This window comes from Pseudonaja textilis, chromosome 15 (assembly GCF_049901715.1).
Source record: "Pseudonaja textilis isolate UNSWEBS1 chromosome 15, rPseTex1.2, whole genome shotgun sequence".
Taxonomy (NCBI): domain Eukaryota; kingdom Metazoa; phylum Chordata; class Lepidosauria; order Squamata; family Elapidae; genus Pseudonaja; species Pseudonaja textilis.
Window position 1 is genome coordinate 8,398,687 of NC_142004.1, and position 12,674 is coordinate 8,411,360.

The following is a 12,674-nucleotide window of genomic DNA, read 5'->3' on the forward strand; positions in this document are numbered from 1 at the left end:
AACATTCTTTGTTGTGCTTTTTTGATGACATTTTTGATGTTAGGTGTCCATTTTAGGTCTTGAGATATGATAGAACCTAGAAATTTGAAGTTCTCTACTGTTGATGGAAGTGGTTTGTCACAGTCTCCATCTCAGGAGATTCTTTTTATTTTGCAATCTGTTTTACAGTTCCGGTAATTCCAGAAGATCTCTCTCCAAGCACTAACTAGGACTTACTGTGGCTTGTGACCCTGGAGAAACTGTACTAGAGGTTGCTACTTCCAGAGACTTAAAGACTCTTACTTAGAAACCATTCTTATTGAATTCAATGGGCCTTTTCTGCTGAAAGCAGGTGTAGTTTTATAGAGCTTAGCTGGACATCATCATTTTGGAAGGAAGATGAAACACTGATGTAGAGAAATTGCGCCCTTTATTGTTTCAAAGGTAATCGTTTGCATTTCCCAGTGCCCGAAGTGTTTGGCTTTTTGTGAAGAAATATTTGTTTGACGGAATAATAAGTTTTATATTTCCGTGTTTCTTATTATGATCTGACCTATGGCGGAGACAGTAAACAGATGCAAATTTGTGCCAACAAGGCTTAAATTGGTTTCAGCTATAATTCCTTTTTCTACAAGGGAGCCCAGGGAAATGTATTTCAGTCAGGGACTGTGGGGGAAAAGGACTTTCAATAACTTCATTGTGTGGTCGCTCCTGAGACTACGGGAAAGGGATTGGCAGGCTTTGGAGTTTAATTAGCACATCTGGAATTGGAGATGGGATGGACACCTGCCCAAAATGGCCACTGTTTGCCAGAAGGAAAATCTACCTCAACTTCTGGGGACCTCAGATATGTGCCTGATCAACACAGCTGAACCATCTTCCCTCTTTTTGTGGACAAGTCTGGTTTTCAAGAAAGCATAGAAGAACCTGCTGCCATTTTGTTTTCTAAGATATGGGCATTAAACCACTACCTCCAATTCTTCCCCTTCCCCTTCTTCTCTTCCTCCTCTTCCTCCATCTCTACTATTATGAAAAAAATATATCCTTCTTCTCCTTTTCCTTCTCTTTCTTCTCTTCCTTCTCCTTCTCCTCCTCCCTCTCTAGTATTATAAAAAAAATCCTTCCTTTTCCTTTTTTCCCTTCTCTTCCTTCTCCTTCCCCTCCTCCTCCTCCTCCTCCTGTTCCTCCATCTCTACTATTATGAAAAAAATCCTTCTTCTCCTTTTCCTTTTTTCTTCCTCGTCCTCCTCCATCTCTAGTATTATGAAAAAAAAATCTTCTTTTCCTTTTTCCCTTCTCACCTTTCTCCTTCTCCTTCCCCTCACCCTTCTTCTCCTCCTTTTCCTCCTCTTCCTTCTCTTTCCTCCTCCCCTCCTTCTCCTTCTATTTCTCCCACTCTTCTCCTCGCCTTTCTCCTTCTTTCTTCCTGAACCATTTCTGCAATTAAGAAACGCTAGAGATGACATTTTACTTTGAACTAATTTTATTCCAGCTAGTTAAATGAATGTATTTTCATCAGTTATGATTAGAAGCTTGGGGACTTCTCCAATTCTTGGAGAAGCCTGAAAGCATTATCAAATCAAGGCTGGTACAATCCAGGGCTGAGATAGACATTATCACACGTATAGAGGGGAGCTTTTGAAGAGATGCTCTTGAGTCTCCCTTACACACAATGGTACAATTCTATGTTTTAGGGGGGGTAAATCCAGCATCCCTGAGTTTAAGTGACTGCCCGTCCCAGAAACCATCAGAAAATTACCCCCTGCACTATATTCTAGGGACAAGTGGTTCTAGCAATTTTCCTTTCAACAGCATTTCTTACAAAATTGCAAGGCAGTGGTTCTTTTCTTTTTTCTTTTCCTATAAGTTTGGGTTTTGACTTTTTCTGCACGATTCGGCTTACCAAGCAGGAGTGACCTGCTGAGTAAATTATATATAAGACGTGAAAATTGAGGTGCCTAAAATATTAATTTCTCTGCATGGTAGCAATATCTTCTCAACCAACCCGCTCCCTGCCCCCTAACCCTCCACCTTCTAATCTCCATCTTGGGGGGAAAAAAAGTCTTTTCAGTCTTTGCTTAGTCCACAATTCATGTCCTACTTTGTACACCATGCAGATCAGCCATGTACAGCTAAGGTCTTCTCCACTGTCAGATTAAACATTAAGGATCCTGGGTAGCTTTTTCTCCAGTGATATTGAACTACTAACTAGAGCATACAATATATTTGCTAGGCCAATTTTTGGATACAGCTCGTCTGTCTGGAACCCGCACTACATATTGGATATTAATACAGTCGAGAAAGTCCAGAGATATTTCACAAGAAGAGTCCTTCCACTCAGAACAGAATACCTTACGCCACCAGACTTGAAAATTTAGGTTTAGACAACTTAGAACTAGGCCACCTTCGGTCCAACCTAAGCATAGTACACAAAATTATCCATTGTAATGTCCTACCCATCAACACACACACACACACACACACACACACACACACACACACAATGGAGAACCAAGCCGGAAATTGTCTGAACAAGCTGCCATAGATTCGATCAACTCCAAGGATAGTTCAATAAACCATGTTTTTTAAAAAAATCTTTCCCGTCCCAACTAAGAGCAGAATTTACAAGAAATTTCTCACCTGCTTTCATAACATTTCCTTTCCTTTCCAAAAGGTGACTTTCGACTTTTTTCAAAGCAAGCTCCGAAAAAATGGTGGATTATGCTTGAGAGGAGAAAGGAGAAAAACATCTTAAGCACAATTGCTTTAGAAAATTGCTGAGGTCGCACATCCAGATTAGGGATGATTTTTAGTGCGGTGTTCAGTTTTACGAAGCTTCTTACGGATGCCGGTGAAAGAAGGCTGCGTTACAATCAGAGAATTTGAAGATGGATCTAAAGCAATGGCTAATTCAATCAAGGGCTCTTCAGGTGAACTTTAATTGCCATTAGACCCAGTCTGCATAGCTAATTTGGCAAGCTTTAGGTTCCTCCTGCTGGCTTCATGTCTAATGTGCCCAACTGCCCCATTTCTAAAATAAATCCTTTATGCCTGGATAATTGGCAATTCCTGAATTTCCCTGGGTGCAGAAGGTTTCAGAGTTGAACCATTGTCCGATGGCTAGGTTTTTTTTAAAAAAAACCAGTGATTGAAGAGAAGGCTCTCTGTGAAATATATGTGATGTCCTTCAAGAGAAACCTGGTTGTCAAAATGTTTTTATATGACTTGAATGAAATGAAACCAGGTTGGCAAGAATTGAATTCTTTTCTTTCTTAGGTTCCCATTCTAACCCACTGCTTTGGGGACAACCCTCTATGTCCTAAACGGGATAGGCTCTCTTGCTTGAGGAAGGGGTTGGGTTTGTTGTGGCCTGCCAGTGGCCAGCAGAGCTGGCAGCAGATTTAGATAGTGAGGAGGTTGCGGCGAGAAACATGGGCCAGTCCTGGAGTCTGGGGAAGGGGCTCTGCATCAGATGCAGAGATGGGGCCAGGAAGTCCGACAGTTATCAGCTGCTTTCAGACTCGGACATCAGTGAGGCAGAAGAACAGCTGGAGCCTGTTCCCAGGGTGCACATGTGCAGAGCTGCCAGAAGAAGGGAACAGCTAAGGAACAAGGGTCAACTTGGGAGGAAAGCCACAGGTGGGTGGTGAATGGCCCCTCCTATAGGGAATAAAAGAGGAGCAAAAGGGGAGTTCGGCAGTTCAGCAGTTCAATTCACACCTGGCTCAAGGTTGATTCAGTCTTCCATCCTTCTGAGATCAGTAAAACAAGGACCCAGTTTGTTGGGAGCAAGTGTTGTGGTTCGATGGCAACAGGTGTGGACGGCTGAGGTCTCAGAGAGTGAGGACTCAGATGAGGGGCCTGCGTGTGATGCCAGGACTATCGGAGAGTAGAATGCTGCCTTCAGAGATTGTGGAGGCTGGCAGCAGTGATGAAGAAGTCCCCGAGGAGCCTGTGCCAAGTGCATGTGCGCGCAGGGCTGCTCGAAGGAAAGAGCAGCTGTGGCAGCACGGATGACTCGGGAGTAAGGCTGCAAGGTAATGGCCCCTCCCTTAAGAGGTAAACGCCAGCTGAGAAACCCGAATTCTTTGCAGGAAGCAAAGAAGTTTTTGCACTCAAGCCCTATGGACTTTCGGATTATCTTAGATTGCGTTTGTAGACTTTTTGTGTTTGAAATATTTCTTGGCAACTTTCTCTGGTGTTCTTGGCAGCCTTGCACAACCTTGGCAAGGCTCATTCTTATCAGAGACAATTAGTTTGAAACAGCCTTTTAACCCAGAAGGATCGGAATTCATAAAGAATCATTAAAAGGTTTTGCGGTTACCTCCGTTTCGTGTGTGTTTCCTTGGAACAAGGTTTGGGTCAGAACAGCAATACGCTGACCCTATAATCCACTTAGGGAGGGCTATACAGCACAGTGAAGCGGTATATAAGTCTAAATGCTATTTCTATCTCCTGATGTTCACAAGTTTTTCCATTAGCTCTGCACTGCAATGGTTGATCCTTCTCCTCTTTTGTTTTTTTTCCTCTTGGGTGGTGGCAGTGATAGAAAACGATTGGAAAATGAATAAATTCTTGGATCCTGCTCTCAACACCTTTTCAGGGTACCTGGTACTCTTCCATCTCTTCCTGTCTTCCCAGCCCCCGAAGAGAAGTACCTAATGGTTAAAAGAAAAAAGAGGAAAAAATACGATCATTATGTTGAAGTGTTGAGAGAGGAGGTCAGTGAATTTGACAAGAGGAAAGAAACTCATTTCCCCTGGGATCATTAGCCGTATTTTAGAGAACAGGCTCTGTAATTGCTATGGTAATTGGGCTCTGGAATTGCCTGTGAGAGCGTGTCGGTTATTTTTAATGTTAATTTCTGTGCAAGGGCAAGAGACGGAGTGTTACTTTCATGAGGTGTGCGTTGCAGGAAATGTTGAAAAGGGCCTTGATGAATCCGATCAAAAGCTCACCTGGTCTATAAAACTGTCACAATCCCAGCCAGGGGTTGCACATTCCCAGTTACCCCGAGGGCTGTTTTCTCACGAATGGATTGATCCTTTTGACTTCTTCCTTGCAGTCCTCTCGGATGGGAAGGATCATCAGCCAATATCTGGAGGGACAGTGACCTCTTCTTTCAAAAGAGGTCACGTCTGAGATGGCTAGGATGGAGAGGAATGGCCGTGCGTGGTCGAGATGACTCATGGAAGGAGGAAGCTAAGATGTTCCTCACCGGGAGACATTCAGAATCAGAATGGAGCTGGAAGGGACCTTGGAGGTCTTCTAGTCCAGCTCCTTGCTCAAGGAGGAGAACCTGAACCTATACCATCCCAGACAAGTGGCTGTCCAGTCTCTTCTTAAAAGCCTCCAGTGATGGAGCTTCCACGATTTCTGAAGGCAACTTCTGTTCCACTGGTTAATTGTCCTCCCTGTGAAGAAGTTTCTCCTTAATTCCAGGTTGCTTCTCTCCTTGATTAGTTTTCAACCATTGTTTCTTGTCCTGCCTTGGGGGTGCTTTCGAGAACAGGCTGACCCCCTTTTCTTTGGGGTAACACCCTGAAACCGTTCTTCATATATTTTAGTCTCCAGCTCCTTCATCATCTTAGTTGCTCTTCTTTGCACTTCCAAAGTCTCAACATCTTTGTTTGTAGTGTGACCAAAGCTGGATGCAATATTCCAGGTAGCCTTAACAATAAAGCGGTACTAATACATCACGTGATTGTGATTCTGTGCCTTTGTTCATATGCATTTTATTTATTTTAATTATTCACTTTATCGATTAGCCCTTGGGCCATATCAAAGTTCAGAGTCCCAGACACAAATTATTCTGATAAAATACGATTTGAAATGGACTTGGAATAAAATACGATTCAGAATGAAATGTTTTATTATTCATATTTTTATGCCTGTTACATTCCTAGACTTCGTTTTATTCTCCGCAGGTGCAAACAGATGTCCTATCCCGAAGACCTCCCCCAAGTCTCGGTGGTCTTCATTTTTGTAAATGAAGCCCTGTCTGTCATCCTACGCTCAGTTCACAGCGTTGTGAATCACACGCCATCCCACTTGCTCAAGGAGGTCATTCTGGTGGACGACAACAGCGACAACGGTAACTGTTCACAAGTGTTCCCAATGCCAGCTTGCTGGTTTGTGCTCCAGTTGCGTGGTCCATCCTGAGAGAAGGCCATTTCGGGTGGGATGGGGAAAGAGAGGAAGACTGTTTTGACCTAGACTTCCCCAACAGCACGAAGGTGACTCTTCGTCCCGATAAACCCCTTTTATTTAGTTTACAGTAAATTCCACTCCAGCAAAGTCCCGGCCAACAGTCTTTCAAGAGATTTCCCAATTACAAACCTTTATCAGGCTTGGAGAGCTGCCAGGCTGATATCTTCCAAACGCCACGCTGTAGCAGACAATACTTGGCAAGAATGCAGGAACAGATCTTCACCCAAATGGACTAATTATCTCCTGCAAAACTCCACTCCCCCTTTGCTCCTCTTTTATTCCCTATGGGAGGGGCCATTCACCATCCACCTATAGCTTTCCTCCCAAGTCGACCCTTGTTCCATAGCTGTTCCCTTCTTCTGGCAGCTCTGTGCACGCACACCCTGGGAATAGGCTCCAGCTGTTCTTCTGCCTCACTGATGTTCGACTCCGAAGGCAGCTGATGACTGCCAGCCTGCCCTGGCCCCATCTCTGCCTCCAACACAGACCACATGTCAGAGCCTTCCCCAGACTCCAGGACTAGCCCATGTTCCTCCCCAACCTCCTCATTATCCGAATCTGCTACCAACTCCACTGGCAGCAGGGGTGGGATTCTACAGGTTCTCACCTATTTGCTAGAACCGGTTGTTAACATTCTAAGCAGTTCAGAGAACCAGTTGTTAGAAGAAATTACTGGCCTAATCCTGTAAGGAAGGCAGGAAGGAAACATTCTGGTGTTGCTTACAGAAACTGCCTCTCCGTTAACCCTTATTATGTTCTTGGCAGGACTAGACTTCCTGTCTCTGGAACTTCTCTGGAGTTTTATTTTCCCCTCGTTTGCTGGTACTTTGCTTGTGTGGAGTGACCATTCAAAGTTACAATGGCACTGAAAAAAGTGACTTATGACTATTTTTCACACTTACGACTGTTGCAGCATCCCCACAGTCATGAGAGGCCAGGCAAGGAGATGTGTGCCTCGATGTGAGTGATGTTGAGTTGGATCACGTGACTATGGGGCTGCTGCAAAATTTAAAAAACGGTCCTAAAGTCGCTTTTTTCAGTGCTGTTGTATCTTCAAATGGTCACTAAACGGACTGTTTTAAGTCGTGTACTCCCTCAACATCAAGACCACGTAGAAACAACACTGGTTGCCAGTTGAATAACATTGTCTGTTTTCCTACCTACAGTTGAGCTGAAGTTTAATTTGGATCAATACGTTCACAAAAGATACCCAGGTTTGGTGAAAATAGTCCGCAATAATAAACGAGAAGGGTTGATCCGAGCAAGAATCCAAGGATGGAAAGCTTCAACGTCTCCAGTTGTCGGGTTTTTTGATGCTCACGTTGAATTCAACACTGGCTGGTAAGATGTTGTGTTAGTTGGCAAGCTCTGAAATTTCCAGCTGATGTGAGCTGACAGGGGAAAAGAACGAGAAAAAGCAATGAACCGTACCTTACAGGTCCCCAGAATCCATCTCTTGCCACACGTATTTCTCTCTTTCACAAAATAATATATCCTTTTTTAAAAAAAAACAAGTTTTATTGATTTTACAAACAAACAAACAAGACAAAACATCATTAAACATTAAAAACATAAAACCTCTTTCCATTGTAGATCCTTACAAGGCAGGTAACATATTGCTTTATATCACATACTTATAATTTATCCCATAATAATAATAATATAATAATAATAATATATTAATAATAATAATATATTCTTGAGTTGTTTATTTTACTTAACTTTGTTATCTAACTTCTAACATTTAAGCTATGGCTTTTCAATATTTATAGGTTATTCCTGGCTTACCGCTTTTTATATTTTGCAATTTTTATGCTGGTTATTTTATTCTGTTTCATCATATAAATATATTTTATTCCTCTCATTTCTCTGGTTGAAAAAAAAAAAAGGACACCCCAAAAGCTTATTTAAGAGTTGTTAGGGGAAAAAAAAAAATACCATTCATGTAACTTCAGAAGTAGGTTTTGAGACTGAACTTTAAGCAGCGGAAATATTTTTCCATAAGAAATTCATTAGACTCTTTGATAAACAAAACAAACCAACAGAGATTTTCTCTAATGGACAATCCATAAAAGACCTTGAGATGACAATTTTAGAACAGCGTTGTTTGTAAGGATCTCTTCAAGCTCAGCTAACGTGCTCTATCATGATAATTTCATGCCAGTTAAAGAAAATCTTGTTCAAACTTCCCATCCCATCAGACGGGTTGCCTGCTAGGAAAGCTTGTTTGCAACTGGCCACATCCATCATACGAATACCGAGACTTCTTTCACGTTAGCTGTGTAATGAGAGCATCAATTGAGTCCCCTCGAGATAGCTAGTCCTGAACTTATGGCCACAAGTGAGCCCAAAATGTATGCCGTTCAGTGAGAAATTTGTTAAGTGAGTTTTGTCCACTGGTGGGATTCATTTTTTTTTAACTACCAGCCCTGTGGGCGTGGCTTGGTGGGCGTGGCAGGGGAAGGATATACTGCAAAATCCCCATTCCCTCCCCACCCCACCGACCTGCTTTCCAGCTCTGTTCTCCTGTTCAGGGCAACCAAAGGAGACTCAATGGGAGGCAGAGAAGGGAAGGGGCCAGTCAGAGGTGGGATTTGCCGGTTCTCCAAACGACTCAAAATTTCTGCTACTGGTTCTCTAGAACCGGTCAGAACCGGCTGAATACCACCTCTGGTTTTGTCCCATTTTACGTTGTAATTGCCCCGTTGCTTAATCACTGCAGTTGTTAAATTAGTCACACGGTTGTTAAGGGAATCTGGCTTCTCCATTGTCAGAAGGTCACAAAAACGGATCGTGTGACCCTTGGATGCTGCAACCATCATAAATATGAGCCAGTTGTCAGGCGGCTGAATTTTGGTCACGTGAACTTGTAGGGCCACACCTGGAGTACTGCCTCCAATTTTGGTCACCATGATGTAAAAAAGACGTTGAGACTCTAGAAAGAGTGCAGAGAAGAGCAACCAAGATGATGAGGGGACTGGAGGCGAAAACATACGATGGACGGTTGCAGGAACTGAATGTCTAGTTTGATGAGAAGGACATGGACGGACATGAGAGCAGTCTTCCAGTATTTGAGGGGCTGCCCCAAAGAAGAGGGGGTCAAGCTGTTCTCCAAAGCACCTGAGTCGGGAAAAGAAGCAACGGATGGAAACTAATCATGGAGAGAAGCAACCTAGAACTAAGGAGAGATTTCCTAACAGTGAGGACAATCGACCTGTGGAACAACCTGCCTCCAGAAGTTGTAAATGCTCCAACACTGGAGGTTTTTAAGAAGAGATTGGGCAACCATTTGTCTGAAATGATGTAGGGTTTCCTGCCTAAGCAGAAAGCTGGACTAGAAGACCTCCAAGGTCCCTTCCTCCTATTCTATTCTATTCTATTCTATTCTATTCTATTCTATTCTATTCTATTCTATTCTATTCTATTCTATTCTATTCTATTCTATTCCTTATTCTATTCTATTCTAATACCATTCCATATATTCTGTTCTAATTCCATTCCATATATTCTGTTCTAATTCCATTCCATATATTCTATTCTATTCTATTCTATTCTATTCTATTCTATTCTATTCTATTCTATTCTATTCTATTCTATTCTATTCTATTCTCATTTCATTCCCTATTCTATTCTATTCTATTCTATTCTATTCTATTCTATTCTATTCTATTCTATTCTATTCTGACCATGGGGATGCTGCAATGGTTGTACGCTTGAAAATTTGTCATTGTTTCCAGGGCCGTTGTCATTTCGAACAGTCACTAAACAAACCTTTGTAAGTTGAGGACTACAGAGCAGAGATTCCTCTTCTCCATCTAGTGAACGAGATGCCTTTTTCTTTATTGGAAGCCGCATAAACAGAAGGGGAATATTTATGGTGTTGCTATGGAGCTATGTAAAGCATGCAAAGAGAAGGACACGGTTTCTGGCCTTTAAGGGCTATGATTATAATAAGAGACAGAAAGGGAATGGCGCAGAGATATCCAGGATGACAGCTCGGCTGGGCATCTAAGATTTATCTTCCGAAAGAAGATCGAGTCTTTTTTTTTTTAATCTTTATTGCCTCAAAAGGCAACATCTGCATGGCTATTCACTGCGGGAAGGGCTTGATAGTGAAATGAAAATTGAGCTGAACTTGACAGAGGGTTTTGGCTAATGCTAAAGCTAGTTTCCCTTTGCAGTCAGAAACGTTTCAAAGAAGGCATTCAGAAATATATCCACCCAAGAGGAACAGCCTCGTGTTCCCCAACTGTTACGAGCGATTGATAGCGCATGGATCAGACAGGTCCAGCCTGAATGTGTTCCCAAGCCCAGCTTTGTATTCCCATCTGCAAATCTTCCCAAATCATGCTGCTGAAATGGAAGGAAGGAAGGAAGGAAGGAAGGAAGGAAGGAAGGAAGGAAGGAAGGAAGGAAGGAAGGAGAAGAGATGGGATGGGATGGGATGAGGGAGGGAGAAGAAAGGAAGGGGAAAGAGATGGGAGAGGGGAGGAAGAAGGAAGGTAGGAAAGAAGGAAGGAAGGAGAAGAGATGGGATGAGGGAGAGAGGAAGTAAGGAAGGAGAAAGATGGGAGGGATGGGGAAGGGAGGAAGGAAGGGAAGAAAAAAGGAAGGAAGGGAAGGAAGGAAGTAAAAAAGGGGAAGAGGAAGGAAAGAAGGGAGGGAGGGAGAGACTTCCTCCCCCAAAAATGTTGACATAAATTCAGGGAAATCCGTGGGAAAAGCATTCCCCTTCCCATCCCCGGAAGAGAAGGAGAAGGAGAAGCGGAGCAGGAGGTGGTTTTCAATGAGAAAAAATTGTCCACGTCCTTGTTTATTTAGATAATTGGCTGAAAGTTGTGTAACCGCCCAGCTTCCATGAAGACCACAGAGTTTGGAGGTCAAAGCACCCCATTCCTGCCACCGTATCTTTGGTGCTTCTGTCCCGTGCAAATCAGCTGGACTGGGCAGGGTAGCTGTCCATCACGGTGGATCCCTGCCCACTGATCTCCTTTGCCGCAAGACTCTGAACTCTATTTTTGCAATAATGATGTAAAGCCTTTGTCTTCTTCTTAGGGCAACTTTGACAACTGCCTGTGGTTTTTGCCTTCAGGGAGCTGTCACTTGGTAATTAAGGAGCCCAAGGTGACTTCTCTCCTCGCTGCACTGCAAAGATCTCCTTTTCCACCCTCCACCCTTCAATTGCTTTAGCATTCAGGGATGTAGTAAGTCGAGGCAAAATGGGAATCAGGTGTGATTGTGTGTTTGGGTATGGGTCTGTCCCTATAGGCATTGCACGGAGCACAGACGAAGACATGTTCACTGTTGGTAGAACTGGGAGAAGAGGGGATGAAATGAGAATAGAATGGAATGGAATGGAATGGAATGGAAGAGAAGAGAAGAGAAGAGAAGAGAAGAAAAGAGAAGAGAAGAGAAGAGAAGAGAGAATAGAATAGAAAAGAATAGAATAGAATAGAATAGAATAGAATAGAATAGAATAGAATAGAATAGAAGAGAAGGGGAGAGGAGAGGAGAGGAGAGGAGAGGAGAGAAGAGGACGAGAATAGAATAGATTAGAATAGAATAGAATAGAATAGAATAGAATAGAATAGAATAGAATAGAATAGAATTCTTTATTGGCCAAGTATGACTGGACACAAGGAATTTGACTTTGGTGCCTAAGCTCTCAGTATACATAAAAGATATAAGTGATAAATCATGATCATAGTCATCATAAATACTAAATAAGCAATCAAAATCTTACTAGGAAACTAAATAAAACAATATAGATTGTAAAGATACAAACAACAAGGTTATAGTCATAAGTAGAAAAGGATAGATAGCTAATAGAAAGGATGAGAAGAATAATCATAATCCAGAAGATCTCCATATAATTCCTGTCTGGCCTAAATTGTAGAAAGTGGACTGGTGGAGCTCATCCAAAGAAGACTGTGCTGCCTCTCATTCTCAAACTCCAGAGACGTATAACTTCTCTTGGCTCGAGAACTTCGTTTTCAAAGCAGAGTCTGTCTGAGTGGGCTTCTGGAGAGTTGAGGGATGAAACAGGAGCTTCAATCTGGAAAGTCATTAAAAGAAAAAGTCACTGAATGAGGACTGTCTACAATCCCATTTTAAACACCTTCCTCTGTCGCTGTGCTGGTCCTCTGGAACCAGATTCCCCAGGGAATCCGTCTGCCTCCCTCCGCTTAAAATGTTCAACAAGTCATTAAAATCTTGGCTGTTTTCATTTAGTGCATTGTTTAATACCTCCAGCCTTTTCTTCATGGCTTGAATGTATCGACCATGTGCTTTCAAGTTAATGTTCAATATATACATGTGAGTTTAGAGTGAAAAATAACTACAAAATGAGGAGATATCTCATGAGCTTCTTGGAACAAATTAATGTTATTTCAGTTTGGTTATCTCTCCCTGTTGCACAACCTATAGCCGATTCTCTCACTATACATAATAGATTTCTTTCATAAATACCTAACAATAAAATGGAG

The 12,674-nt window shown here is 42.5% G+C and overlaps 1 protein-coding gene across 1 annotated transcript in view; it reads left to right on the plus strand.

Moving 5' to 3' along the window:
- GALNT9 (polypeptide N-acetylgalactosaminyltransferase 9) overlaps positions 1–12,674 on the plus strand; it is a 93,735-nt gene that overhangs the window by 36,108 nt on the left and 44,953 nt on the right. The window contains exons 3-4 of the mRNA XM_087913437.1: positions 5,907–6,073; positions 7,356–7,530. Of these exons, the coding sequence (XP_087769563.1) occupies positions 5,907–6,073; positions 7,356–7,530 (342 nt within the window). The remainder of the gene's footprint in view (positions 1–5,906; positions 6,074–7,355; positions 7,531–12,674) is intronic.